Source organism: Poecilia formosa, unplaced genomic scaffold (assembly GCF_000485575.1).
Source record: "Poecilia formosa unplaced genomic scaffold, Poecilia_formosa-5.1.2 Scaffold160, whole genome shotgun sequence".
Lineage (NCBI taxonomy): Eukaryota > Metazoa > Chordata > Actinopteri > Cyprinodontiformes > Poeciliidae > Poecilia > Poecilia formosa.
The window spans coordinates 908,210-935,823 of NW_006800099.1; the positions used below are offsets into that span (position 1 = coordinate 908,210).

Genomic DNA, 27,614 nt, shown 5'->3' on the forward strand with positions numbered 1-27,614 from the left:
CGGGAAGTAAAAACCCAGTTGTTCTGATCCGTGCAGTAGCCCATACCGGCCACAGAGAGGAGACGGTGCTGCGATCGTCCCTGACCTGTTACATGACCTCTCCCAGAGGGGACTCAAGTGTTAACAACTTCCTTTACCAGAAACGCAGTGACAAACTGCACACGCAGCATGTTCCTGAGGGCCGGGTCTGCGCGTACGTCACAGGGAGGAGAGCGCTGTTGATCCTCAGCGGCAGTGGCTTTAACAACTTTAAAGAGCTCTCAGCTAAAAGTTTCTCTGCGTCGATCTACCTTTGGCACAGCAACGGTAAAAACGTTTTTTAAAAAAAGAAACAAAGAAAACAGATTGTCTTTTGGCATGATTGTCAGTAGAGAATTCACAAAGAAGTTTTTTGTTTGTTTTTACAGTTAAGTAGTTTTCTCCCAATCTCCGGCGAGCTTATCAAGCAGTTCTTTTTCTCTCCGCCGTCACCGTCTTGTCTTCTCAAATGGATCAGAGAGCAGAGATATTGTGTGCGAATGCATAGTCGCGCCACGCACGCGGCAAAACAGAAGTGTACATACACAAAACGCATTCATAAACTCCTTCCTGAGAGAAGCCAGGAAGTCCCTTTTTTTCCCCCCATTCAGATCCTATGTTTCACCCACACGCAGACGCCCAGCAATTCCACGAAAAGAGACTTATGCCGACAGGTCGGATATGACCAGTTTTTCCATCTTATTCCCAATCTCTCTTGGGACTTGAAGCTCCTCGGATTCATAGTCGTCATCAAATGTCCTGAAGAAGAAAAAAAAAAAGCAAATCATGCTTTTATCCTTGCAAATATTAAATCTTAAGTAGTTAATATTAACAATGCATTTGAAGAGTTTTGATATTTGGTCATTTTACAACCATAAGCTGTCATGTTTTCTTATTGGGATTTTTTTTTCTTTTTTTTTTTTTGACTGACCAACACAAAGTCTATTGTGATTGTGAAATGGAAGGAAAATATTTTTTCTCTAAATACAAAATCTAAAAGTTGCATTTTGTTATGTTTTTCTTTTTTGGCACCACTGGCCTTTGTTGAGTTGTAAATTGGCAGGAAAGTCGGCTGGTGACGAGGTGGAACACACACAATTTGATTACAGCCACAAATCTTTTATAAATATCTGTACAAGATTAGCTGCCCCCTTCCAGAGCTTCACTTTATTGCCCATTCTTTTCAGAAAAATGTACCCAAAAGCTAGCTCAGACTGGCATGGACAACATCTGTGAGCATAAATTTTTATGCGTTACCAGAGTCTTCTCTTTGGAATTAGGTTTGGATCTTGATTCTAACATATGCACTGAAAACGCTTTGATCCAGCCACAAATACGTGACATTGTAGATGTGGCTGGATGTTTTGAGTCTTTTCCCTGCTACAAGTTCCTCTTCAGTCTAGATTCTTGTGTAGCCCGTAAGAGCCTTTCGTCTACGATTGCCCTTTATTTTGGCTCCATCGTATCCATCAACTTTAACCCGCTTCCACGTCCAGGTTAAAGAGAGTAGATGATGAGTTTCGAGAGGTTCCTCTTCTGACCGCGGTGATTTCTTCCACCGGTTCCCCGAAATGTTTGTGTCAAACTGCAAACTGCGTTTCTTGTGAGTTTCTTAAACAAAAACAAGAATCGTTTTCCTTCCCCGCCCTTTGTGTTGAACTATTACATAAAATCCCCCTTACTTATGGTTGTAATGTGGCCAAATGTGACAAGGTTTAGAGGGAATCAATTATTCTTAAAGGTACTATATACAAGTGTTGGTGTGTACCCTTCATGGAGCTGCTCGTTTGCGGTTTCCTCTGCTACCAGTATCTCATATTCCTCTGCAGCATATTTGTCCCAGTCGGACGGCTCCGGACCTTCACTGTCAATGTCCTGAAACACATTTCTTATTATTATTATTATTGTTTAATGTTTTTCTACAGCCACAAAATAAATACAGCTAGGGAATTTTCAAGAGTCTTGTAAGGGTAAATAATAAAAAGATTAATCTGATAGATGCTGTAAGAGTTATTTACTTATATTTATTATTTATTATCAGTTATATTACTGAAAATCCAGAAACCTATTATTCAGAGATAGAAGAAGAGAACCCTTCCGTCAGAAAATGTAGGTAAAATTTCAATCAACTCTAGTAAAACACAGATTTTTATTGTTACGTTCGGTCCTGAGATTTTATTTGAAATCCTGTTGCACACAAGAAACACAAGTCGGCACCTTTTGCACTGCAAATGGATCTCTCTGCTCGTGGTCCAGGTATTTCTCCAGATTGAAGAATGTGTCGAAGAATATGTGAGCCATCCGGCAGCGCTTCAGATCGCTCAGGGTTATCTTGCCTGGAGGAAAGGCATTCGTGTGTTTAATGCGAGCGGAGAATCAGTGTGTGAAGAAAGTTAAATGATATTTAACCTGGATTCTCGGGCTTGACCAAGTCAAGCATTTGGCAGAGCAAATCCTGGAAGGGCAGCGGCTCGATGCCCATCCTCTCCATCCTCTCGCACTGCTCCTCATAAAAGTATTCCAGCTCAAACATGGAGAGAACGCCGTCGCCGTCGACGTCCATGCAGCGATACCAGTACTCTATGCTGCCGAGACAAATGGGAGACGGGTCGTTGGCATTTCTGAGAGCGACTGCGGACTCGCACAACAGATGGCGAGTCACGGATATCCGAGCAGCTGCGCAATACCTGGTTGGGTTCTTCTTGTCTTCCTCAGATAAAAGGAACCAGACAAACTCAGCGTAGCTCATCCTGCCTTCTCTCTGCACGGCGTTGCCCCTGGAGACGAAACAGACAGAGCCGTTTGCATCGACCGCCACGTTGGCGTTGAAGTAATCAGCTCCACTCTGTGTGTTTCCACTCACCGGGTTACAGCACCGGAAAACAACCTGTCGATTATTCTGTTTGAGGACGCTGTCAGAAGGGTGAGGATATAATGGGAGGGATAATGAACAAATGTGATTGGACGCGTCATAAGAGAACGCTGTGTTTAACTTCCAAGCTGTTCTTACCGTGGTCATTGTATCTCGACAGGTCCTTGGGGTCAATGTAGAGGTCGTGGTCGGTGTCCAGCTCCCAGAACTTGCAGTAGATGACGTAGAAGTGTTCGTAGGAGAAGTAGTCGGTGATCTGGTTGATGTCGTCCTCTTCTTCCAGGAGGGCCAGAGTCTGCAGGAAGTTGCTCCTGCGCAGCTCTGTCATGGTGACGTGCCCCGTCCAGGAGCGGTTCACCACATAAAATATCCGCTGGATGACCTGCGGCGGGCAGGGGGGAAAGACGAGTAAATTCACCGGAAACACTCCGTTCGTAAAATCTAAGTCGTTAAAGTTCATCGACACGGCGAAACTACAGACTGCTGTAATTCTTTACAAAAACAATTAGAGGAAAACATTTGAAAATTGTGTAAGATTAAGGAGAAAATGTTTAAAATATGCCAATACAGAACAACCAGAAAATATTTTTTGTGTGTCAAACTGTGGAATCACTTGAATATTGAACTTAGTCAATATCCACACATAAAACTGTTCGAATTGTTATACAAGCATAACGCCGGATATAATATATAATATTCAGTTATTGGTGCTTTTGTTGCCGATGCTGATGACGAGAATCTTTTAGGCAAACAGAGAATGGCCCCAAAAAGATAAAATATCCATTAAATTACACATATGAACGTGACAATTTTATTTGCTTTCACCGGGGAATTAATTTCAACAATGAAACGATGGGAATAAAAAAAAAAATTAAGCATCTACATAAATTTTTAATGGGAAAATAAATGCAAAAAATAAAAATAAAAAATCACATTGCTTTAAAGATGGTTCCCACTCCAAGTCGGACAGGAGATCAGCTCACAGTTCAAACCAGGGGTTCAGGTCACACTTAGCTCAACAAAGAGAGGCTCAGCAATCGTTTCCTGGTAAATCGACCTCCCAGAGCTGCTAATGTCTTCTACAGAACTGGATCAGCTGATGCACTAGAATGGTCTTAAAATGGACATGTGGCGGACCGGCGGTCTCGGCTGAAAAATGGGACCGCGGGCGGCATCGTTTCCGTGACGTCACGGCACGCTGACGCACTCAACGCGGCTCCGCGCTTCGACGCAGCAAAACCGTCGACTTCAGAGGCACGTGACGCAGCCGCTCCTGTTGATGCGTCCGTCTAATGTTACACAGCAGATGTTCACAGGAACAGCTCTGCCGGCAACGGAGGACAAGCTTACTGGTATTAGAAACGCAATTTTATGAAAATGAAACATCGCAACGCCGTAACTTAGAGGATAGGCGGCAACTGTCATCATCTCAACCACGTTGTGTTCTTAAAATGTAAAATGAGTGGATTCTTCACAGAATGCTCACTGCTACTCTCTTAGTCACGTTTATTGGCACTCCTAACCCTCTCGCTCAAAAATTGTGAGAAATTCGACCCTAATTTAACTGAAGTATATTTATTTTGTGTGAAAAAAAATAGTTAAAGCAAAACCACCAACAGTACAGCTACTCATCATATAAAGTAATAAAAAAAGTGATTATGAAACATATGTTTCACTTTTTGCTTTTTAAATTGTTGCTACAGATTTCTTCCTACAATAATTCAGACTGTTCCTGACTCAGTTCTTAAGGATTTGTGGTCCTTAATGCTGATTTTAAAATACAGTACGCTAAATTGCACTGTGAATAAGTGGCAGATATTTTATCAATCAAAAAAAAAAAAAAGAAAAACAGGAAGAAACGGAGGAAGGACATGAGAATTTGCCTAACAATCAGAAAGCTTTACGAAAAAGCTTTCTGACTTAAAGTAAATACCAAAACACACAATCTGAATAATAACTCATTTATCTTTCCATTATTTTTGGTCATTTACCGTAGTAATGTAGCGCGAGTGGAATTCAGGGGCATCCTTCAAAAACGTGAGTCCAGGGTGCGTGTCCACAATGTCCTATAAGCCAACGATAAACGGTTATAGAAAGAAGAGACGTTTCATGCTTTGAAGAAACACACCGCAGCACTAGACTGTGTAACAAAAGCAAGAGTTTAGATGGCACCTACTTGGAGAAGAGGAATGAAGTCTTCCTGTTCCAAATACGTAAGCCCAGGTTTAGATAGCAGATAAATAAACCTCGATGAATCATCGTGGCAACTGTGCAGCAACCTGCAGAAGAGAAGACAGGAGTATGTTGGGAGGAGATCTGATTTCAGAACCTGAGGGGAGTTGAAATGTGGAGGATTCTGATAAAAAAACTAAAAAAAACCTGAAGAACTAAAACCTAGCATCCTTACTTCCTCCATGTTGCAACAAATGAGTGAACCGACACAAAGCCCGTCCTCTCACCACCAGCAGCATAGAACATGGCTGCCTTCCAGTAAAGCGGACATCCACACACCTAAACGGAGACACAGACAAAACCAGTCACTACTGTACAACAAAACATGTTTGTTGGCAAAAAAAAAGAAGTCATAGAAATCGTATAACGTCTTTTATATGTTTCCACGACGTAGAACAGGCCTCCACACTGGCTCATTATGCCACCAAGAATAGCAAAGAATATTAGGTTTTGAATTATTTCTTACTAAAAATAATAATAATTAAAAAGGCAAGTGTAAGCAATTTTCCGTTTATTACGCAATTTTACAAAAATTTCCACGAGAGAATTACAACAATCGTGCTGGAACTTAATTTTTGTTTACCGTTTTATTAGGTCATAAACTAACTGATGTTATTTTTTTCTTCATTTTTCATACAAGTGGAATTAAAGGAAAAATAATTACTCTTTTTTTCTAACGCCCGTTAGAAATTTGTTGACATGCTTTTGAAAGGGGTTGTGTAGATTTTGCAGCTCTAGAGAATTTATATTTAGTAGAACCATGACCAAAAAAATTGGCTCCTGACCTTAAAACAGAAATATTTTCCCTTTCTTCTTTGGGGAAAATAGCACAAAGTTTATCATTCTGGATGAAGTATCTTTTTTTTCTTTTTCTTTTTTGAGATGCTTTTTTTCTTCCATTAAGCAGCATAACTTAAACTGCACATAACTTACTGACCTTCGCAATCTTGCCCATCTCATAAATGTCAGCCTTGTCCTCCTCGAACTCGGCGAAGGCCGTCTCTATGGCAGCGATGGTTGCGTCGTGGTTGGCAGTCGGGCCCGGGGCAGGGAGCCCACGAGGGTAGTAGAACCTGGGAATGTTAACGGCAGGAGGAGGGGGAGTGACGATCACCGGCGCTGGAGGAGGGCTTGGCGAACGTGGCGTGGGGGGCGGAGAAGCTGCGGTTGCGGGCGGCGCTGGAGGAGGCGTTCCTGGCTTCTTTTCCAGTTTGGGCTGGAGCTACGGAGATTAAGAGAAAATCAGGCATGGGGACAAAGGCTTAGGACTCTACGCATGTCACATGTGGTGTTCATATTTTGGATCTTTTTTTAATGGAAAAACCGGAGTCTTTGAAAAGTAACACCACATTGAGGCAGGAATTAGCTTCAAGAAGCGAAAGCGTTGACGAATCCTAAGGAAGCACAACAACCTCGGGCCTGTGACACGCATAGAAATTCCCCGTGAACAATAATAATGAACATCTACCAAACTTGTTTGTCAATCGCTTAGTCGCCGCAAAACATTTTCACTGTGGCGTTGGCAGGAACAGTTCCAAGTGGTGCAACACTGCAGAAGTCAACATAATGCAGGGCAGACGTTTCCTGACTGCAAATTCTCAAACTCCAATAAAGCAACAGAAAACAGACAGCTGTTAAGAAAAATGAAGGTATTTCTTTTTTAGGAGCCGACGTGAAAATGCAGACCTGCACTAATCAGTCAAAATTTAGTTGGTCCTCCAGAGATTGGTACTCGGCCGGGCAAATATTGAAGAAAAATTAAGCAATTAAATCAACTGATTGACTTATTAAATGGATCAACTAAGAACTCCCACCATTTACAGTCTATAAAGGCAACACCACTTTTGAGTTTAGTAAACATCACATACAAGTTAGAGAATATGTTGAAATTCCTCTGTTGTCTGTTGTTCTTCTGTGAACATTTCAACGTGAACAAGAGAAAAAAAAATTAATAGACTAATCTGATTGACACAATGGGCGCCCTAACTATTGGCCATCTATTGCCTCACAAAAGTTTAAATCAAGAAAACACATTTTATCCTCTGTTTGCCTGCCAAACATAAGTAGAGCAGTTCGTAGGAGAGCATTATGTAGGATTTAATTTATGAGTAAAAGACCTAATTTACACTAGGTCTTTCAGTCCTCATACTGGTGGTAAGAGAACATGGTGCACCCAGGGCGGAATGATAAGATACAGATCTCACAGTGTTAGTTACGGACTCTGCTGCTTATGAAATCTCCAGGCAGACCTCAGTGGAGTCCTCTCTTGGGCCTCCGTCCCACATGTATTGAGCAGGACAGCTGGAGCTGTGCTTCCCTTCAAAGTGTTCATTCTATCGCTCTATTCCTGCAACCCCCTGCGCTATAAATACACCACCAATACCTGTCTCAAAATAGTTTTGCCGTCCATGGCATGTAGATCTGTGTCTAAGAGCAACAAGGCGCGACTACCGTATCTGTGTGTCTTTAATGCACCACCAGGTCTGGGTTTTACGTGACGAATAGACGATTAAATGGACGACAGTCCAACCTCCATGCATTCTCTCTGCACAATTGCGCAGTGTTCATGCCGACTGCTGAACCGACTGACCTGTTGCTGCTGGAAAGACTTGAGCCTCTTTTTGAACCGTGAGGGCAGGACAAAGTCACACCCCCTGGCCAGAAAAGCCAGCTCCCCCCTCAGGTCAGGGTCCCGCCGTAGCGAGGCCTCTTTGTCCTCCTTGATCATCATGGTGGAGGCCGACGCTCGCTACTCCTCTATGAGATACGGCCAAGCTGATGCGGCTACAGGCGGAGCGGCTCGCCCAGAAATTAAACTACTTCCTGTAACTGTAACTGTAATGGAAGAGCTTACTCAGGAGCCAAAACAGTCACACAAATCTGTCAATATCTCTTTTGGCAACTACTTACACTTAAAAAAAAAAAAGCTATGTCCTACACGCTCCCCTTGACCAAGACAAAGTTTAAAAGCTGCGTTCTGTAGAGCGGTATTCCATTAATGAATCTGAGTAAGGAGGCGTTCCTCAGGCGTCCCGGACCACGAAAAGGTTCGAAGCGACATGGTAGCACGCTCCTTTATCTCCAGCTGAAACCCCAAAACGCAGCTTCTGTCCTGGGTGGAAACCTGTCAGCTGTCCCCATGTCAGCTTTGGATGTGTGCATTAGATGTAGCCTGACTGGTGCCTGCTGCTCCAAGCTGGGCTCTGACAAGCTGCAGTGAGAAACATGAGCCATGTCAGGGTCTGGCCATACACACGCGCGCGTGCACACACACGGACCGGACTGTCTGTCCTGAGCCTTGGGGCGCTGGGTGGGTGGGTCAGGGGGCTGCAAACATGTTGTATATCAGTGAGTTATGTTTTGAAGGAACCGGGTCCTCCTCAGTTCCTGCTCGGGCCTAAAGTTAGCCGGTGGGAAGTTACAACTCAAAGTGATTGAAATAATTCTACAGCAGACAGGAAGCGTCTCTTTAAACTGCGGGACAAGCAAGCTGAAATGTTTTCATAGACGTAATTGGAGATGAAGTGATGAATCAGTGGGAGAAGCAGCTGTCGAGAAAAAGTTTATTCCTCACAGGGAGAAGTTGGAGAGGGCCTTTAGTCATTTACCTGAACCTTTTGAACACCAAAACCTGCTCTCAGTTTGTCGCTTAAACTGTAAATAATTATTCTCTGTTAGGCAAATTGAACGGTCCACATTAGCATTCCTTTTTACTACATGCATCCTTTGCCATACTACAAATACATGTGCAATCACTCATGCATACTCTCGCACATCTAGCTAAACTAATTGGCAAATTAAGCCTAATGTGTGTTTAGTCTCCTCTTTTGTTGCCAGCAAGTGGAGTGTCATGTTGGAAAAAGAGCCGAGTTTCTTTATTCGGCATCACAGGAAGGCCTGTGAAAGCAGGTAGGAAACCACATTGCTGTACTGCCTGGTGTTCTCTCCCAAAACCTGTTTAGGTGACGGAGAGTTGAGATTTAAAGTCCTGTGATCGAAGATTGGCAACAAAAAAAAAAGAAAAAAAAAGAAAAGCTGATCGGTAAGATCGATCATTTCCTGGGTCCTAAAAGCTTTGCTCCTGCAGCAAAATGCTGCGAGAGCGAAGGTGGGGAAAAGCTATTGCTGGAGCTCTGGAGAAGACAGACCTGATCCATAGAGCGACATGTTCACAGGAAGGGCTGCGGTCTAAAACCTCAACTCCACAGAGATCTTTGAATGGTGCATCAATGAGGGATGTTCAGTGGTGGGACCCGGCTTTAGAGGTGCAGGGATGAAGGAAAGGGAGCTGGGGAAAGGGGTGGCTAAAGCAAACATGGCAGAGCATCACACAACTTAACCCTGCTTAGGATAGTGTTGATACTTTAGCCTATCCCAACAGTGAATGGGAACTAGGGAAGAGGAATGTTTGACAAACGACCAAACAAAAGCTGCGTTCCCATCGCAAATGTGCGCAAAACTTACTCGATATTCTGCTAATGTTGAAAAAAAATGACATTTTGCAACTGCAGTATTTCTGTTAAATGGGAAACACAATCAAAATCACACACGAATAAGTTTGTTCCCGCAATAAGTCATTAACAAAACATGCCTCGCCGTCATCCTCCTATCACTCTTGTCCTCCTTTTCGTATTTTCCGTCAGCAGTAACATCCGGTTATTGATCACATGACTCGTCTAATGCGGAGAGTGTTTAAAATGCAGTTTTGCAAAAATACATTGATTTCAATATAGTGGAAAAATCACCTCATCCTAGCTCAGTAACGTTTTACTGAAAATCCAGATTTCTTTCGTAATTCCAATTTGTGCACTCACAGCGTCAGTATTGAGTGCATAGTGAGTGAAGAGTGGTGTCACTGAAGAGTGACACCACTCTTCAGTGCGGAAGTCGTTACTCAGATCATGCGTGAAAGTTATGTATTTTCAGTATCAGTGAGATTATTAAAAAAATAATAATGTCATTAAAAGCTACTTAAAGATTCTAGATGGATAACGGTGACGAGGCTCATCAGCTGCTGACTGGACTTAATTTGAATCTCGGTGTAATTCAGCGTTCACCATGGCACACGTTCTGACAATGACATCCATTTGGGTTCCCAGGAACAGAAGTAACCGACCCACAGCATCACGAGTCCCCCACCTTACGTGATGGGATGGCTAACCCCACCTGCAGTCCAGTTAAAGTCTCTGAAAATCCAACATGTTTGTTTGAAATAGCAGGACAGAAAAGGTTGGGTTTTTTCTTGTAACGCTTCATCAACCTAAGGGTGGTTTTAGACGCCTGGTGGCCAAAAAGAGGTTGGTCTGCTCTTCTTTTACAGGGCATTTAATAAAAGGTTTTCCTCCTCCCTTATATTCATGTGGTGGCAAGATAAAGATGGCGTCTCCTCCAGCCTAGTGGTGTTAGTTTGTCTGTGTCAGTTAAATTCATGATTGTTAGGGGGAACAATTTCTGCATCACCAGTGATTTTGGTAAAAATGCATTTAATTTCCTGATTGAATGATTGATTGGAGCTTTTTACTGTTATCCGAGGTAACAGTAAAAAGCATTACTTGCTATTTTGCCTGTGATCAATTCGATTTAATGTTTTCATAAAATGACAGACAGCAAAAACTGTCTGTTAGTTGCCAATACAGTAACAAGGTGTCAAAAATGCATTTTCCCTATAGCTTAACCCTTTCATGCATGAATTATGATCCCTTTTTGATTTTCTTAAGGCATAAAAAGGTAGGGAAAAGAAAATTGCAAAAAAAAAGTATTTTTTAGGTGATCCATTGTAATTTTCTCCACATACAAAGTTGTTATTTGAAAAATACATCAGTAGTATTGTTCTTTAGGGATTATCTGATGTCACAATATTATTTTTACCGTCTACAGCAGAAGGAGGGACCGGGTCGGTGGGCGTGCTTTTTTGTCTGTCGGCCATATTGGATTTAACAAAAATAATTTCTTGCATTTGCAGATGATGGCCAGTAGTTGATAGTGTCCACTTCAGTGGTCTGTGTGGATTTATAATATAAAAATCCACAAGAAGCACAAAAAAATGGCTTTTAGGCAGCTGTCCACAGTAGTGACCACAATGCATGAAAGGGTTAAGTAAAGCTGGGAAGTCATTTAAGGCAACACCAATCTGAAGCCTTAATGAGAGCAGATTCTTCTGGACTTTTTCAATAAGTTCTTGCAACAAACCTAATTCAAACACATGGACAGCAACTGAATATGATAGCAGAGAAATTAGGGCCAAGTACAGACTGTTGTGTGAATCTCTTTCAGGGCAACACAAGCTGGAAATCTAGCCCCCTCTAGCGATCCAGAGGCTTATGTCGTTTTTGGACAGTAAAAACAATTTTTGTTTTGTTTTGTTTTGTTTTTAATTTTTAAAATAAATGTAATATTTGCTCCTAACTCACTTCCCAGAGTTTTATGTCATTATGTTTTTTAAAGCATTGTTTTGCAACTGAGGGTGAGGGTTTTGATTCTCACAAGACTAATGGAGGAGTTGTGAGAGCGTGCTCATCTATGGAAATAAACCCAGAAAAATAAGTGAGTCACCTTATGTTTTGGGTAACTCCCTATACGCCGTCCTGAATTCTTCGGAACAACTGGACGCCATGCCGAAGCCAAGGTCGCATACCAATCCCACACACACACACACACACACACTCACAAACTTATTATCTTCTTTTCCTACCCTCTTCTGATTCTTATGCTGCAGTGGGAAACAGTCCGCAACTCGTAATAAACTGCAAATATGTTCCAGTATTCCCCTGGTCCCCGTTGTATCACTAAATTATACCTCTAACGCTTCTTGATCTCAACCTTATCAATTGCAGCAATGCAACTATGAACTCGTTTATCTCCGTATAAAGTGATATGTGTGTGTATTTAACTGTGAGCCCCAACAGATGCCGCCAAGCAGCTGTGTGCTCTTTTCCTGTCTGACTGACAGATGGTGTAACCCAGCCTCCCCGGGCCCCGCACTGCCTGGGCCTGGGACCAGTTTAGCGGTGAAGACAGTGAGATTGGTGTGGGGAGTGAGTCCGATCCTTCAAACATCCAGGATTTAGTGCTGCGCTGCGCTCAGGTGACATGAAAACAAACTCTGGCACAAACTGTTCCCTTTGAGAAGGATGCAGAGAGCCGGTGAATCGATGGCACACTGAGGAAAGACTGAAGAGGAAAAAGACACGGAAAATTCTGATGTGTTTTACGTTAGCCATTACCTTTGTTGTTGCTCACTGAAGAAATCAACTTGTGTTTGGGTTATTTTTGGCTCGAAAGGTTTTTAAGCTCCAGTTAAAACGGTCATAAAGTCCAATTAAAGTGGGACACAGTTCAGTGGTTCAATTAATTTAAAAAGGAAATCAATTTAAAACTGATTTCCAACAAATGTTAACTCAAAGTAAAATGGTCAAGTATTACACTTAGTTCAATCCAGTCATGTGGTAATGTAAGATGCATCCCAAGCTGTAACATTGAGTTTTTGTGTAGCTGTGTTTTAAAAAAAAAATAAAAATAAAAAAACACACACACACAGCCTTTTTCATGCAAAATTATATCATAGGAAGTATTATTTTTTTCTTTTTAGCTAATGTATCTTTTTAGCTAAAGTATTTAGCTAATGGTTTTCAGTATTTGTGGTGTCGTTCACAAAGAAAGAGAGAGTGAGTCAGCTGCTGCGGCTTCCTAATTGTTGTTTTCATGTAATCTCCTCCTTCTTTTGCAACTTTGAATCGAACAGATGATTATAAATATGTTCATAAGAGCTTAGTTTATGAAAGAGGACAAGCTTGTAAATACATTTTGTCACGACTAAGTGGAACTGGGTTGAAATATGCTGCCAGCTGAGTTAACAAGTCGTATCAAAACAGAGTAAAATCCCAGTACGAGTCTAGCCCTTTGGCTAACTGCTCCACATAGAAACATGATTGAAGTAAAACGTGTTTATTAAACGTGTTTATTAAAGCCTTCAGCTCCATTCTTCAGGAGTCAGTGTTCCACATGTTTTAGATTTTCAACTATTTGCTGGATCAAATTAAAGGTTCATTAGTTGGCTCCTGCAGAACTTATGACACAGTAAGCAGCTATTTAAATGGCAGTACTATGTAAGGTCAACTTTTTTTTTAGCTTTATAGCACGTTATAATGTTGTTCCCTCATCATGCTTTGATGCTTGGATTCTTTTGTGCATGTTTTAGAAATCTGCCATGGCAACCATTCAGTTGTGCAAAACGCCTGGGGGTACCAAGCGGCATCTTCAAGGAGTTTCGTGGCTTACGAATTTCTGCCTCACAAAGCACCCTTCCCCTGTAACACTCCAACTCAGCTCCTTCAGACTAGCCTGGGTCAATAAGCAAACACCTGGTGGATCTTCACTTCAGGTGAGTTCGTTATACAAACTACTTTTTAGTGCAACGCTGGTAAAAACGTTAAAGGATTAATTGTGATTTTTTTTATTTTATTGGACTTTGCTGATACTGAGGTACTAAAGCAAATATTTCCCCCCGTGCAAACCTGGGGACGGGGAGATGAGGAGAGGAAAAGCTGAAGAAATAATGGAAGATTACTGGAGGAAAAATGGGAAGCAATTTTGGTGCTGAGTGCTAAATTTCCCAATCCTGTCCTGTGCTCACCACTCGGACACAATCCAGTCCCACTGCAACAGAAATAAACGAGTCACGAGCCTTCAAGGCATTGATCGTATAAGTACAGAACCGGAAGTGTTGAGGGGTCAGCTGTCCAGCAACAACTGTCACCTAACTGTGGAGTACACACTTGAGATGCACACATGTCGTCCTCCAGGACTTAATTAGTCCACACAAATTGTTCTGCGTGGGTCTGTGTGAGCATCCATGTATGCCTTGATGGATTCACTTAACTGGAACTGTTTATTTCTGTCTTTAAGAGCAGCTAAATAGTGTGAACATGACAGCTTCCTTAACACACACCCCCAAATCCCACACACACACACACACACACGCACACACACGCACACGCACACACACACACACGCTCACTCACTCACTCACTCTATGAAACTGGCTGTCTACTGAGTGTATATTTATCTGGGTGAGGTTAGCGACTGATTTCATATTTATTTCTGCTTCAGGCACCAGGCAGAGTTTACTCACACACACATTAATTAATGGACGCAGGTCCGACAGCATCATATACAAAGTATTAGGAAAAGATGATGGATGTAATGGGAAGACTTTAGTCATTAGATATAAAGCCAAGTTTAAAATGTTAGAGGTACAAGAGGAAACCCGATAAATTACGGGTAATGATAGTTTGGTTGCCTTTTTTCTGGCTTTTTGAATTTAAGTTGAACTCAAGAGTTGACACTTGAGCACAAACTTCGCTAAAAAGCCTGGTTTTAGTTCAAAATTATGTCAAAACTGGACTGCAACATTTTTTCTGAAACAGCGTCAAAAAATAGATGCTGAGCAAGAAAGCAGATTTACTGCCAGTGTCATGGAGTGAACGTCTGTTTCAGCTGGACGGACACAATATCCTGCATCGGTCATTGCGCTCAAACCACCAACACATTGATGAAGTCCAAGAAAGTCAGTCTTTTTGTCAAGTTTACCTACGATACGTCACATAGACTGAAGCAAGAACATGAAGAAGAGAGTAAACCAGACTTTCAGTCAATAATTTCTATAGTATTTTCCACGAACACAATGTTGATGAGCAAAGTGCTTCACCAGATAAAGAGAACATGAGAGCAGGTCGAAAGGGAGAATGGAAAACCAGATAAAGCCAGAAGTTTCACACCATGCTTAAGTGAAACTTCTTTAAAAATCTATCAAAATAATAAATAAAAAAACTCTTGAGCTTTGATTTCAACAAGGCCAAGTTCATTTATATTAGAACTAGTGGAAAGACGAAGGTGCAACTGCAGAAAAGGCACATTCACACCAGTGTTTGGACTTAGTCTGAGGAACAGTGAGTAAGAGACTTTGCCACAAACAAAACCAAAAAAACACTGTAGCAAGATTCTTAGGTTTCCAGACAGCAAGATTTCCCACTGCGCTACAAGAAAATGGGACATCCCACCGTGGAAAAGAAGCTTTGCAACTGAATGTGAAAAAGATGTTCTTTTAAAAGGGAGTCTTATATGGATTCTTGTATAAGTCTTGCAGGATGAGGGAAAATGGGCCAATTATCTTCGTTCATTGAATACAGACTGAAGCAGTCTTGGTAGGAAAAAGGTGGAAAGTAACCCTCCTACCTAATTATTCCTAAATGTTGACTCAAACGGGCATAAAAGGTTGACATTAAGTCCAGTGTTGTTTTCTCTGTGCGTCCGTATCCAATTATACTTTAAAATCTTGCCAAGACAGCTTTGCTCTGTGTGGCTGACTCACCAGAGATGATACTTCTCAAGAACATTTCATCATTCCTCTGGCCTCTGCGGTCTTCTGTCACATCATCAACAATCACCCTGGTCCGATGAAAACCATCACGACCCTTCCCTCACATCGCCTCCATGTGTTTTAAAGACAATATGGCGCAGTTTCAGTGCCAAAATTAAGACTGTTGCGCATCCAGCGGTGGCTACGTTTTCGTCACAGAAGGCTATATCCATTCTGAAGCTGCATACTGAGCTGACTGATGATAGGCTGGCATCGGTAACTACGCTACTAAAAACTGACACGAAGGGGCGAATATTTACGTAATCACTTATTTTATGTTAAATAATTGTAATTTAATAGGAATTAGTTTTTACTTTGACATTCAAGGGTTTATTTGTAACTTTGTAGGTAAAACAAAAAAGCCACATTTTGTACATTATGATGGATTTTTAAAAGTATTTAAAAAGGGTAAACCATCCAACGGACTGAATACTTTTATAGGCACTCTAAGCTGAAGAGATCTTATTGAGACATAAAACCTTTTATCCAAATTCGATACTAGTACACGGGGTGCTCCCCAAACTGGGGAGGACCAAAATGTAGCAATTAGTTCTAATATTTATGTTTTGCTTGGAGGATGAAAGAAACATTAAGAAGATTTACAGACTATAAATATGTCCGACCGCGGGATTGATCTTACTTGCTTGGATCAAGAATGAAGGAGGGAAAGCACAAGTTTTCTCAATAATTATGAGAATTTGCTCAGCTGTGTATGATTACACTACAAAAAAAAAAAAAGTGCTCCGTTATTTCTGGATCCAACTAAGATTATTTCTTGGAGTTGTAAATTAAGTAAAATAAAATGAAGTTGGTAAAAAGTAAAAAAAATAAAAATAGCTCCACTTTCCATGGCGCTGGAGAGTGTGTATCGTTTTGAATGCCAGCCATATGTTTTTTTTTGTGTTTATTTTTTTATGGGATGATGTTTTTTTTTTTTTAGACCAAGAGCAAAATTACCTCTTCTAAGTTTAAACCTAAACATGATATGATGGGAAGCAGGTTACTACCCCATGTGTATCCATGTGATTGTGCATCGACTCGCTTTGGACCAACACTGCCAAATGCCATCACCATGGCGATAACCCTTTCCCTGGATAGAGATGTGGGAGGAATGCTCTCAGGGCTCCCATGCCAAGAGTGGGGAAACACAGTTCACTTCACTGCTCTAATGTTCTTTATTTCCAGTCTCGCTTCCTCTTGACAAGGAGCTGCAAGCACTCCCACAGCCCAGTTACCTTGGGAACCGCCCTCCCCTCTCCTCAGAGTCTGAAAGATTGAATCAGGTTCAAGTGCCGCTTCCGTGATAGATGAAGTGAATCAGTGCCATCCACGGTCTAGTTCACATCCGAATCAGAGGAAGACAACATGGGAGTAGTTAAAAACACAGCTGCTTCTGTCTGAGTGGAAGCAGAGGCTGTTCTGGCATAATAAGATTACATCCTCAAACACCAAAACAGACCGTGATGCAGGTTTTATCCCATAGCGAAGTATTCCACGCTTGCTGGAAATATGCGAGCCTGAAAGGTGGAACCAAAACATTCACCGTGAAGCTCAGTCGTCAACTCCTTCCCACATACAAAATTAGAAGACACACCCCCAATGGCTTTTTTTTCCCCTTACAGTGTACACCATTTAATCATCCACTACTGTCTGTGGACCTGAGACGCAAAATTTATGGCGACTCTAAGTGATTTCAATCTCACAGCCTTTCAATGTTGTATTTAGATCCATCAAGTAGAGCTGAAACATGGTTATAAAAATTTGAAATACTTGGGACATAAAAAGACCATTAACTCCCCTGCCCTCTAGTTTTTATATACATATTCATTTTTAATCACATCAGGTCTTTTTGTGTCAACACAGAAAAGACATCCTGCACTGTTTTCATCCATGCATCTGATTTAAATTCTGCAATACTCAGGTTGTCCTGCAGATGGTGCCAAAAATCTCTTTTCATTTTAAAACCAAGCGCGGGCTTGCAGTTAGGCTGAAGTCACACTAGAGGGCGGTAGAACTCTGTTATTACCACCTAGCAGTGAGAATGGAACTGACTGATGACGACGCCGAAGGTTCTGACCCCCTTTTGGCTCTATATTCTCATCGACTCACTTTTGGAAATTAGATATGGCTTGTATTTGCATCAACATAGCAACAGCATGCAGAACTGCCACTGATGACAAAATAGATGTTGATTAAGGTTGTATCTTATTCACATTAAGTTAAATTAGAGGTTGCCAAGTTAAGGCATGTTTTGGAAGCATAAATCCTGGTATGGATTCTGGTAAGAGCGTCTCATCAGCGAGGGAGAACACTCCTGGCTTAGTTTGGGTGGAGCTGAGCTAGGTTCAAAGGGAGATGGATAAATACGTAGGCTGGAAGTTGATGGGTGGAGGAGTGGGTGACACCCAAGTCTTTACAGAGCCATGATGTTCTGGAACACTGGCAAGCTCTTTTACAAGGAAACAAAGATCCCTGAGCACACACAGGCACATACACACCCACCCCAACACAGTGGTGCCGATTTAAATCTAAAAAAAAAAAAAAAAAAAAAAAAAAAAAAACATTCAGCCTGCGTCTGATCTCCCATGGTGCCGCGATTCTGCAAGGGGGAATCCCAGTCAGCCAATCGCATTGCACAACTTATATTCTGGGATGGGGGAGTCCTTCCTCCCAACTTCTGCTTATAAACATGTTGTGGTGGTTTCCACAGCAACCCCGGGGGAAGCTGAGGGTGTTACGCAGTCGTGACTCCCTCCGCTCGACTTTTCAGATGAAAAACTCTACGTGCACGAAACAGTTAGGGTTGCGCGTAGAGTGCGCACGCACACTCATACTTGAGAGGCGCGCATCGCACTAGGAACAGTTGGGTGACATCCAAGCGTTCACTGAGAGTGGAGAATTATGGGGTAGCCTCAATGAGCGTGTGCACATAACAATAAATCAGAGAAGCATGGAGGTAACTAAACCATTTCTAAGCTGCTTGAATTGTCTTTTATTATGGTGACCACAAACTTTACTGTATTTTTTAGCTAAAATTTTAGTCTGTCCATGCTGGGGTAGACATAACCTAGAAGACTTGCAGCTGTATTTGCAAAAAAAACCCAAAAAAAAAAAATAAATAAAAATAATAATTCTACAATGTATTGACTCACTTTTTAGATTTTTATTTGTAAATCATTTCAAAAACCACATTTATTCCTCCTCACAAATATGCACTACTTGTGTCACATCAAATGCTATGAAAATACACACAATGGCAATGGATGCTTTTTGCAAGCCCCTATATGTGTGTGTGTGTGTGTGTGCGCGTGTGATCATTTGGATGTGTGTACTGTGGTGAATGTCCCATTGTTCAGGCTGACCTTGGAGTCTATTGGAACCATTCTTACTTGCACAGCAATCCAAACCTCCCTGGCTGAAAGTATATTGAGTGTGTAGCTAAAAGTGCACGCATTCGTCCGTGTACTTGCACCTAGGTCAAAACGAGCAACTTTCCACTCTTGGCCAAAGTTCCTGCTGTGACCTTATTTCCTGTGGAAGCGGCCAAGGAATGATGTCACCCTCTGCAGACCCAAAGTCAACAACTGCACAATGCAGGGCTCACCGGCATGAATCGTTTCCCCTCCAGGTGCTGCAATTTGAGTTGCCTTACTCCATCTTTCTGTCATCCTTTTTTAATACCCATGAATTTTTTTCCCCTCCATTTCTTAGCCAGGAACTAAAATAAAAATATTTTATTTCTCCTCTTTGTCACAAACATTTATTCTTCTGCCCCTCTTGCCCTCTTACTACTTCTTCCACCTTATATTATTTTCTTAACTGCCTAAACCAAAACATTTCATACTTTTTTCCCCCGGACGGTTAATTGCTCTCTTGTCAAGACTAAAAAAAAAAGTAGACAGTAAAAGTTTAACACATGAATATACTTCTCGTTAAATCCTAATGCAGCTTTAAGCTGTATGGTTATTCTTATCCAGCCAGCGCGCCTGTGTACTGTGATTTTTTTATGCTTATGATCTTAAAAGTAGAAAGAGTGGATCAACCTTCAGGCAAAGTACTGAAAGAAGGTCTTTGCCGCTAAGCAAATGCAAAGCAAAAAGAAGTACATGGGGTTGGAAAATCTGAAAGAAATAATCATGAAAATAAGGATTTATTTTTATGTTTATGGGAGGACCAGGCAGGCTATAATGATTATGAAAAATAGTTGCAGTCTGCCTAAATAATTGCAGATAGCAATTTTGTGACACCCGTAAGAGCTCTGCTGGTTCTGATGGCGCTTGTTATAGTGAAACAATTATTTAATTTGCAATAACTGTGCTTTCAGCGAAGTGAAAAATATTTGACCATATAAAACCAAACAGCTAAGGGCAAACCTTTAATTTAAGCTTATTATTGCCGTTTCTCTTTTGACTTTACAGTTTTAGACCTAAATGCAATGCATTTTTCAGAGTAGGACATTCTAAATGTTTTCATACTCTGTCAAGTAAATCATCTTGCTTAGTGTGCTTGTACATGTTTGCCACTTTCTGCACATTCAGGAAGAACGGTTAGCCAACCAGTGCTATTTTGGAACAGCAAGCACGTCCCAAACAGTTGGCAAAACCACTCGAACCACCAGAGGGTTAATAAAGCCATCAGACTGGCAGCTCTCGATGCCGCCAGGGGCCTAAGTGTGTCTGTAAATTATGTCACCGTTCGGAGAGCAGAAACAAAAACATGTCAGACTTCAGCCTCTTATTTTTGGAAGAGAAAGAGGCTGCTGACATGATGAACCTCGACTCGTGGCGCTGCTGCCGCCACGTCTCTATGCTCCGGATGCGGTCTTGCCTTTGAGTGAGGTCGGCTGGCATCCTTGTCGTCATGAAGATAAACGGGTATTTTCTGACTGGATGCAAAAAAATAAATAAATAAATAAATAAATAAAAACAAAGCCCTGCAGCAGGTTTGTGCCATTAAGAGATTCTCAGATGACCAAAAACAAAAGCACATCACGGAACGTAACAGTTATAACAGATGCTATTATATCGCATATCGACTATTGCAGGTGTAATAAAGTTATCTATAAAATTCATTTGTTTTATTTTAGTTTTGATAAATGCACCTATGAAAAAAGAAAGAATAAATTAGCATTAAATTAATACTTGTTCTAGTACTAGTGCAGAATATCACTCCATTTCACCATTTTGCTCTTCAGGGTAAGACAAGTATACTGTAGTAAGCTAATATTAGCTGGTTCGTTAGTCAGGCTATCTGCTCAGGAAGAACCTGCAGGCATGCTGCTATCAACTCGCCAACTGTCATGTTATGTTAATATAAGACTGATGTTTGTGCTCTTTAATTTCCATGTTTTTTCCAATTAAATACATTTATAAACAATAAAATGTGTAGTTTTTTTTGGTTGATAAACAATAAAATGTGTAGTTTTTTTTGGTTGGTTTTGTTTTTTGTAGGCTTCTTTCAGCCAGCTGACAGTCAGTATGTAGCAACAGGTGGAGGAAGGACATGATGGATTGCTCTAGTTTGAGTCTCAACCTTTTTTTCATCAACAGTATCCAGATTGCCTAAAACATGCTAGGAGTTCAAATATCGTATTATATTAAACACAGACATTAAACAATTGTCTATTAATCTATTAAGATTTAATTTAGCTTTCCAAAACCGTCCTGAATTTCTTTAACCCATTATTTTAAATTGATCAAATACTACTACTCCATATGAAAGGTAAATGTACATCTGTGTACAAAAGAAATAAAATTACTTCCCATCAAATGAGATACAAAATGTTATTTATGAGACTCAAGACTCAGATGAAGAGTCTAAGTCAAGTCTGAAGTCTTTGTTTTTGAGACTTAAGTGAGTCTCTAGTCCAAATCTGAAACTCGAGGGGCTTGATGGTTGTTGAGCAATATTAGCATAATTTCCAGAGTGCCAGTCTTGGTGCTCTGGAGCTATTCTCAAACTCAGATGCGACATACAGTAGCAGTGGATCGTCTTACTGATGAGACAACACACACACACGCAACGCAAACAGTCATGTTTTCGTAGGACACCAGTCTTCATCTACTGAGACTCGTTCATCTGTAGGTCTTTTCCTTGCATATGCACTTGCATTTCCACAAACATACCTCCTTATACAGCTGAAAAATTCATGATAAACTTGTGTTGACTTACACATCGTCCCACACACCACACGCAGGTCCATTTACACTGTGGCGACAGTAAGTCTGTTAGCGGGATGCCATAGTACAGAGGGGTGGACAGATTTAGGTCTGCCTAGCACCTAGTTCAGCCGGGGGCTGGTGGTGGGTTGGGGAGGGGATGCAGGGTAACGACACCATTAACACTCAACGTGCCAACAGCCCCAGCCTCCCTCCACCAACTCCAGCCGGGCTCCAATCGCCAAGTCTCATTAGGTTTCTCTGCCCTGCACACAGCAACAACTGTTATTCAACTCTCCCAAAATACCAGAGCGACCAATCACAGGGCAGCGAGAGGAGTTGCGGTGAACATAGACTTATTGTCTCACTGCAGGTAAAAGAAGGACACTAAGGAGATCAACACAACCTGCAAGCTACTAAAACGAAATCCGAGAATGCATGAAGCACTGGAGGCAGAGAAAACAAAACAGTGAAGAGGAAGCAGAATCAACTGGGAAGACTTGACAACGAAGGCCGAAAGAGATAGTGTAATGATGTGTTGGTTTTGTGTTTTGTCAGTTCTGCTCCAACAGGGCCAGCTACCATGGTAACCTCATATGTAGGTGCCCTACATATCAGCAGGGCATAAGGTTACAGAGCTCGGCACATAAACACATACAAACATCAGTGGGAGCCTTTTTAGGAGGACTAATGGGAGAGGATTAAAAAAATTAAAAGAAGAAAGAAAAGTGACAATAGAAATGATTTGAAGGAGTGTGGATATGGAAATGTGGGCATGTCTGTCGCACATAATTCTCTAAATCCATAATGTGCTGCTAAATATCCACATCACAGACAAGTGGAGGCAACCCTTCTTTCTGAGATTATACACTGCAATGTTGGTACCCACTGTGGTGCACACACACACACACACACACACACACACACACACACACACACACACACACACACACACATGCAAATAACATGCTCCAGTTCTCTCCTTCACAGCCNTAAATTACCTTTAAATATTCCCCAGTGAGGAAAGCAAAGCACACACAAGGCCTCCACACACACACACTGATGGAACAAAACACATACAGGAAAAGTCAACAGAGAGAGAGCGTCTCCTAAAACAATGAGCTGTTCTGTTCCACGATTTGGAGTTTCAGCCTTTATTATCCAAGCACAGACACCGACACTGAATCAGCACACTCATCACACTTAATTACACTCTTCATGCAGCCCCGTCACTCAGAGAAGCTACATCCCTAACACTTTATAAGGCAGTTGTTTATCGGGGAATTTTTCTGCCATAATCCAAGAGCACACATTTTCAGTCTGAAAGCAGGATTTCCTATCTTTTGTTCTCAAAACTGTTTAGTACTTTTGCTTACATTTTTATTTTGAAAGCAGGACTTCACATCTTTCTTCTCAAAACTTGTAATAATTGTACTCAAAACATCTCCTAGCGCTCAGACTTGGTCTCTATTCGACTCTCTGCTCGCTTACGAAACACAGAGCTGCCTTTTGGCACAGTCGACTGGCAACCTCTCAGCCAATAGAATGAAAGTGTTGTACTGGGTGCGTTTGTTTCCTTCTAGCGGGTGTGCCTGTGTGGCTACTATCTATTGTTAACAACCTGCAGCACCCATTGGACGTAGGGAGAAACATCGACGTCAGCTTTCTGCTCCATAGTACACTAAACATCCGCCAGATCTTAGGTAGGATTTTGTTCACCCAACCAAAGACAACATACTGGAGTTCACAGGGAGTCCTTCCCTGCCCCAGATGTCCTTAAAAGCCGTCAAAGTGGTACCCAGCTAATGATCAGCATTATCAGTGTTCAACTAATTGCAAAGACCTGCAGGGATGTTGTCTTCCTGACAATGTGCACCACCATATGAGTCATAAATAAAATATCTTAAGAATGTTGGATATAATGGGCATACTTTTAAATAAATCTGCAAGATTTATTGGGCTTCCAAAGGGTTGTAATATAATTGCTTGACTATACATCTTCATAAAGCAGTGAATGTAAGTATCTTTGGTTAATTCGTCGACAGTGCATTTGTGACTGTGGGTTACTTACCCTGATGACCTCTGGAGTCTGCTGGATGAGAAGGGTAGAACCAGTGTTTCTCGAAGCCGAGGGTTCACCATCAGCAACGACGGCATCTTCTGTGGCTGATAGGGCAACAGGAGATGGTTCTTCTACAGAGACTGCAGGTGCGGGTTCATCTTCAAGGGTGCAATCCTGAAGGTTTCCAGGTGTATAAGCTCCAGAAGCAGGCAGGGATTCTGAACGAACCTCGACTGTAGGAGTTTCAGTAGTTTCATCTGGCACTGACTTGGACACATTTTCTGGATTGGCATCTGGTGTAGTTTTAGGTTCAGATTCAACTGCGGCATCACACTCCGCTTCAGATGCTGCACTTATAAAAGCTAATGCAGATAAAACTTTGGGTGCATTTTCCTGAGTGTGATTTGAAGCCACAGGTTGGACTACAGCTGTGTGCGTGGAGGGAGTAGTGGGGACCACCGGTGGGGTTGTGTTGTCTGGTGTTTCGGCCCTACCAGCAGTGACCAGCGTATCCTGCAGGAGCCTCATCACCTCCTTCTCCTTTCCAACTTTTCTCTCGGCACTACCTGAACTCCCTGCCCCAGAGTCAACAAGTTCCTGGGCAAAACTTTCAATGCTCTCAAGAATTCTCAACAACAGTGCCCCATCCTCTTCATCCCCAGTGCCAGGTTCACTGTTCTCTCCCTGAGGAGGAGTGGGGCTCTGGGTCACCCTGGAGTTAACGCCATTCATGCCCAGGTGGCTGGTCGGTTTTTGAACCTGGTGCTGAGCCATTCTGGCTTGAGTAAGAGACTCGTTGGAGACAATTGCTTGTGGTCCTCCTCTCTTCCTGGTCTTAGCAGGAAGTGGAGGCTCTGTGGTTCTAGGATGGCTCATACTCTGAGAGAGATTCTCCAAGTCCATCAGCAGCTTATCAATGTCATCATTTCTGTGTGAAGTAGCTTTGGGTATCGACACTGTTAAAGAGGTGGAGGAAGGCCAAGTGGGAATGTAGCTGGAGCTTCCTGGCAAATGATTTGAAGAGTTATTAGCTGTGTTAGATTGCGATAAGTGCAGTTGTTGCCCCATGATAGTTCCATTTTTGTTCTGGGTCATGTTAATCCCTCTGGTTGGCATGTGTGTCGGCTGTGAGATATGATCTGCAGTCTTTCCGATTTCTGCCTCCTCTTCCTCGATGTATAGAGCTTCGATGGGTGATGTCGGGGGAGTGTGTGTGAATGATGATGTAGGAGAGTTTCGAAGAGGTGAGGGTGAGTGTGTTGGAGAAGAACTAGAAGGCGAACATGTCACAGGTGGAGGAGACAGAGTGTGTTGGGTGCTCAAAGATGGATGTGTGGACTGTAGTCCATTGGTAAGTGAGGTACCCTTTGGCGAAACTGAACTCTGGACTGATTTGGCATGGATGGAATCTGATTTTAATAATGTGGACGAAGGTGAGGCTGACGAAGGAGCAGAAGATGTTGAGTGTAAAAATTTCTTGGAGATGGGAGGTGACTGCACAACGTCTTCATAGCGGGGAGGTTGCTCATTGCCAAAGATGGGAGAAAAGGGTCCCTGTTGGATAGAGTGAATTGTGTTGATCAGTTCAGCGAGGTCACTGTGCCCGCTTCCAGGTGTGCCTTGACCGCCCTGCTCCGTGCCTCCCAGACTTCCAACCCCTTCCAACTCTAAAGGAAGTCTCTTGAGATAGGAGCTCAGTCGGGTCATCACAGCCCGATAAACACTGTCAGGGTTTGTTCCTCCGTCCTCTGGCCCTCCACCTGCCTTGCGCCTGATGCATTGTTTGATGATGTCAGTGCATTTCTTTAGGTCTTCAGAACATTTAAGCAGGATGTCAAGGCAGGCACGGATGTCCTCACCACCTGCCCCCCCACTGCCAGCCTCTGCCCTGGTCTTCTCTAGCAGTCGGGCAATTAGGTTCTCCTCTCCAAGAGTAGTGCGGTACAGTGATGCCACGGTGTTTAGACTCTGGTCCAGTGATCCAATACTTGAAAGGCTGCTTGTAGAGCCATTACCCACTTTCGTGGTGGCTGACAGAGAACCAGAGCTCCCCTTTAACTTTGCTTCTTCTGCTCCAGTTCCTTTCCCTAGCATAAATGGCGGCACATTCTCATCATTAGAAGTAATTATGCCATTTGTCATGCTATTAGTTGTTGTGTTTGTTGTAAGACTGGAGCTGAAGTGGCCGTAGATGATCTCCAGGTCAGTTGAGCGACGACTAAAAGAGTCTGGGCGTACTTTACGACCTTTGCGGAGAGTAACATGACTAGAGGAGGACAGGCGGAGCTTGTCAAAGGAAAATTCTTTGAGCTTGCCGCTGGCCAGGTTAATGGCCTCTTCAGTAATGTCCTTCAAGCTGCCAGAGCAGCTCAGGTTGCCAGTAGATCCTGTGCCACTCGAGGTCTTTTTACCCCGCCATGTGGGGCTGTCTTCCCCTAAAGACAAATTGCCACTGCTGCCCGCCCTCTCCAGACCACCGTTATGAATAGTATCCATGGAAACACAAAGTTTATTATGGTTGGGAAGGTGCGGAGAAATCATGTTACGAGGTTGCATGGGCGAGCTGTTGAAGTCATTGAATGTGGCATCGGGGTCAACAAGAAACTCAGAGCACGTGCCACGGTGTGCAACGGTGCAGTCTAAACCTTGGGACAGCGCCCCGCATGGCCCTGCGCAGTAGTGCACAGCTTGGGAGTGAGCACGTCGGTCCACCACCACGCTGTTGTAGCAGCTCACACTGCTTACAACGACACGATAGGCTGCTGCCATGGTGGCCAATTTTTTTTTTTTCAAGACATAAGATAGTCAAAGGTCATAAAATTTACAACAAACAAGAGATGTATAACAAAGTTTCATAAAATATCTTCTTGCTAAAATTTTCACTTTTAAAAAGCAACACAGTACATGTTCAATGGCTGAATCATCGTGTCGAAATACTGCGTCTCTGATACGATTCGTGTCATTGTCAACAGACATATAACATGAACACAAAATATGAATAATTAATACCATAAAAGGAAGACATATCAAAATTTTCAGAGTTAAAATATGTTCATGATTTCAAAGCTGCAGGTTTCAAAGGCTTTGATTGCTTTTTTTTTTTCTTTTTTTTTTTTTGGAAGGGCAAAGACTTCCTTGTCCGAGATCCCTGGGTCTCTTAATAACAGCTGTAAGGTCTTGCCTCTCTCACAACAGGCGCATTCTCCTTTCGCTCTCCAGCAGCAGCTCATTAGCCATTAATGACAACCATGGAGGAGGGTGACAAGAGAACATCCAGCAGGGTTATCACAAATACCTCCACAGAACAGCCCCAGGGGTTTCATTCAAGGCCAGGAAGGCTTTACGCTGCTCTGGCCCGTACCCATGTACAGGGAAATGGCATGTAGAGAGAGATCTCATTTTCCTTGCAAGGCCGACGAACACTTTCTGACTCCAACACAGCTGCAAAATAGCAGGGGACTGGCCAGAGACTCCGTCTTTTCTCTATGACGGGGCGTCTTCAGATCCCTCACTCTTGTGCGCTCTTTCAAGCCCTCATGCTGTCAGCCATGTGTTCGAACGAGTGTGCACGTCTGACTGCAGGGCACCACCTGTGAGACAGCAAAGGATAGCAGGGAGAGAAGATGAGAAAGAAGGAAAGTGAAAGTAGGGAGAAAAAATATGTCATTCAGAGAGATACCAAAAGGTTCATAGTAAGGTTTAACACAAACCATCATCAAATACGATACATTACTCACAATATATATTTTTATGTCTGATTTGATAGTGTAATGACCCAGTGCAGGAAAAACCACTAGTTGGTGGTGCAAGATTCAGGACAGATGAAGCATCACAATAGAACAGTTTTAAATCTGT

General features: G+C 42.4%; 1 protein-coding gene across 3 annotated transcripts in view; it reads right to left on the reverse strand.

Moving 5' to 3' along the window:
* Positions 1–350: 350 nt before the first annotated feature.
* The window catches only part of ppp2r3a (protein phosphatase 2, regulatory subunit B'', alpha), a 64,243-nt gene continuing 36,979 nt past the window's right edge, over positions 351–27,614 (reverse strand). For 2 of the 3 annotated variants that reach the window (XM_007564511.2, XM_007564510.2), the window contains exons 2-13: positions 23,769–27,349; positions 6,060–6,344; positions 5,298–5,401; positions 5,067–5,169; positions 4,882–4,956; positions 3,029–3,272; positions 2,882–2,930; positions 2,706–2,795; positions 2,428–2,603; positions 2,236–2,354; positions 1,787–1,893; positions 351–777 (exon numbers count right to left, since the gene is read on the reverse strand). In XM_007564511.2, coding sequence (XP_007564573.1) covers positions 681–777; positions 1,787–1,893; positions 2,236–2,354; positions 2,428–2,603; positions 2,706–2,795; positions 2,882–2,930; positions 3,029–3,272; positions 4,882–4,956; positions 5,067–5,169; positions 5,298–5,401; positions 6,060–6,344; positions 23,769–26,528 — 4,209 coding nt within the window. In that variant the 5' untranslated portion in view covers positions 26,529–27,349 and the 3' untranslated portion in view covers positions 351–680. Of the gene's footprint in view, positions 778–1,786; positions 1,894–2,235; positions 2,355–2,427; positions 2,604–2,705; positions 2,796–2,881; positions 2,931–3,028; positions 3,273–4,881; positions 4,957–5,066; positions 5,170–5,297; positions 5,402–6,059; positions 6,345–7,712; positions 8,369–23,768; positions 27,350–27,614 lie in introns of those variants that run through there. The other variant, XM_007564512.2, reaches the window with a different exon arrangement.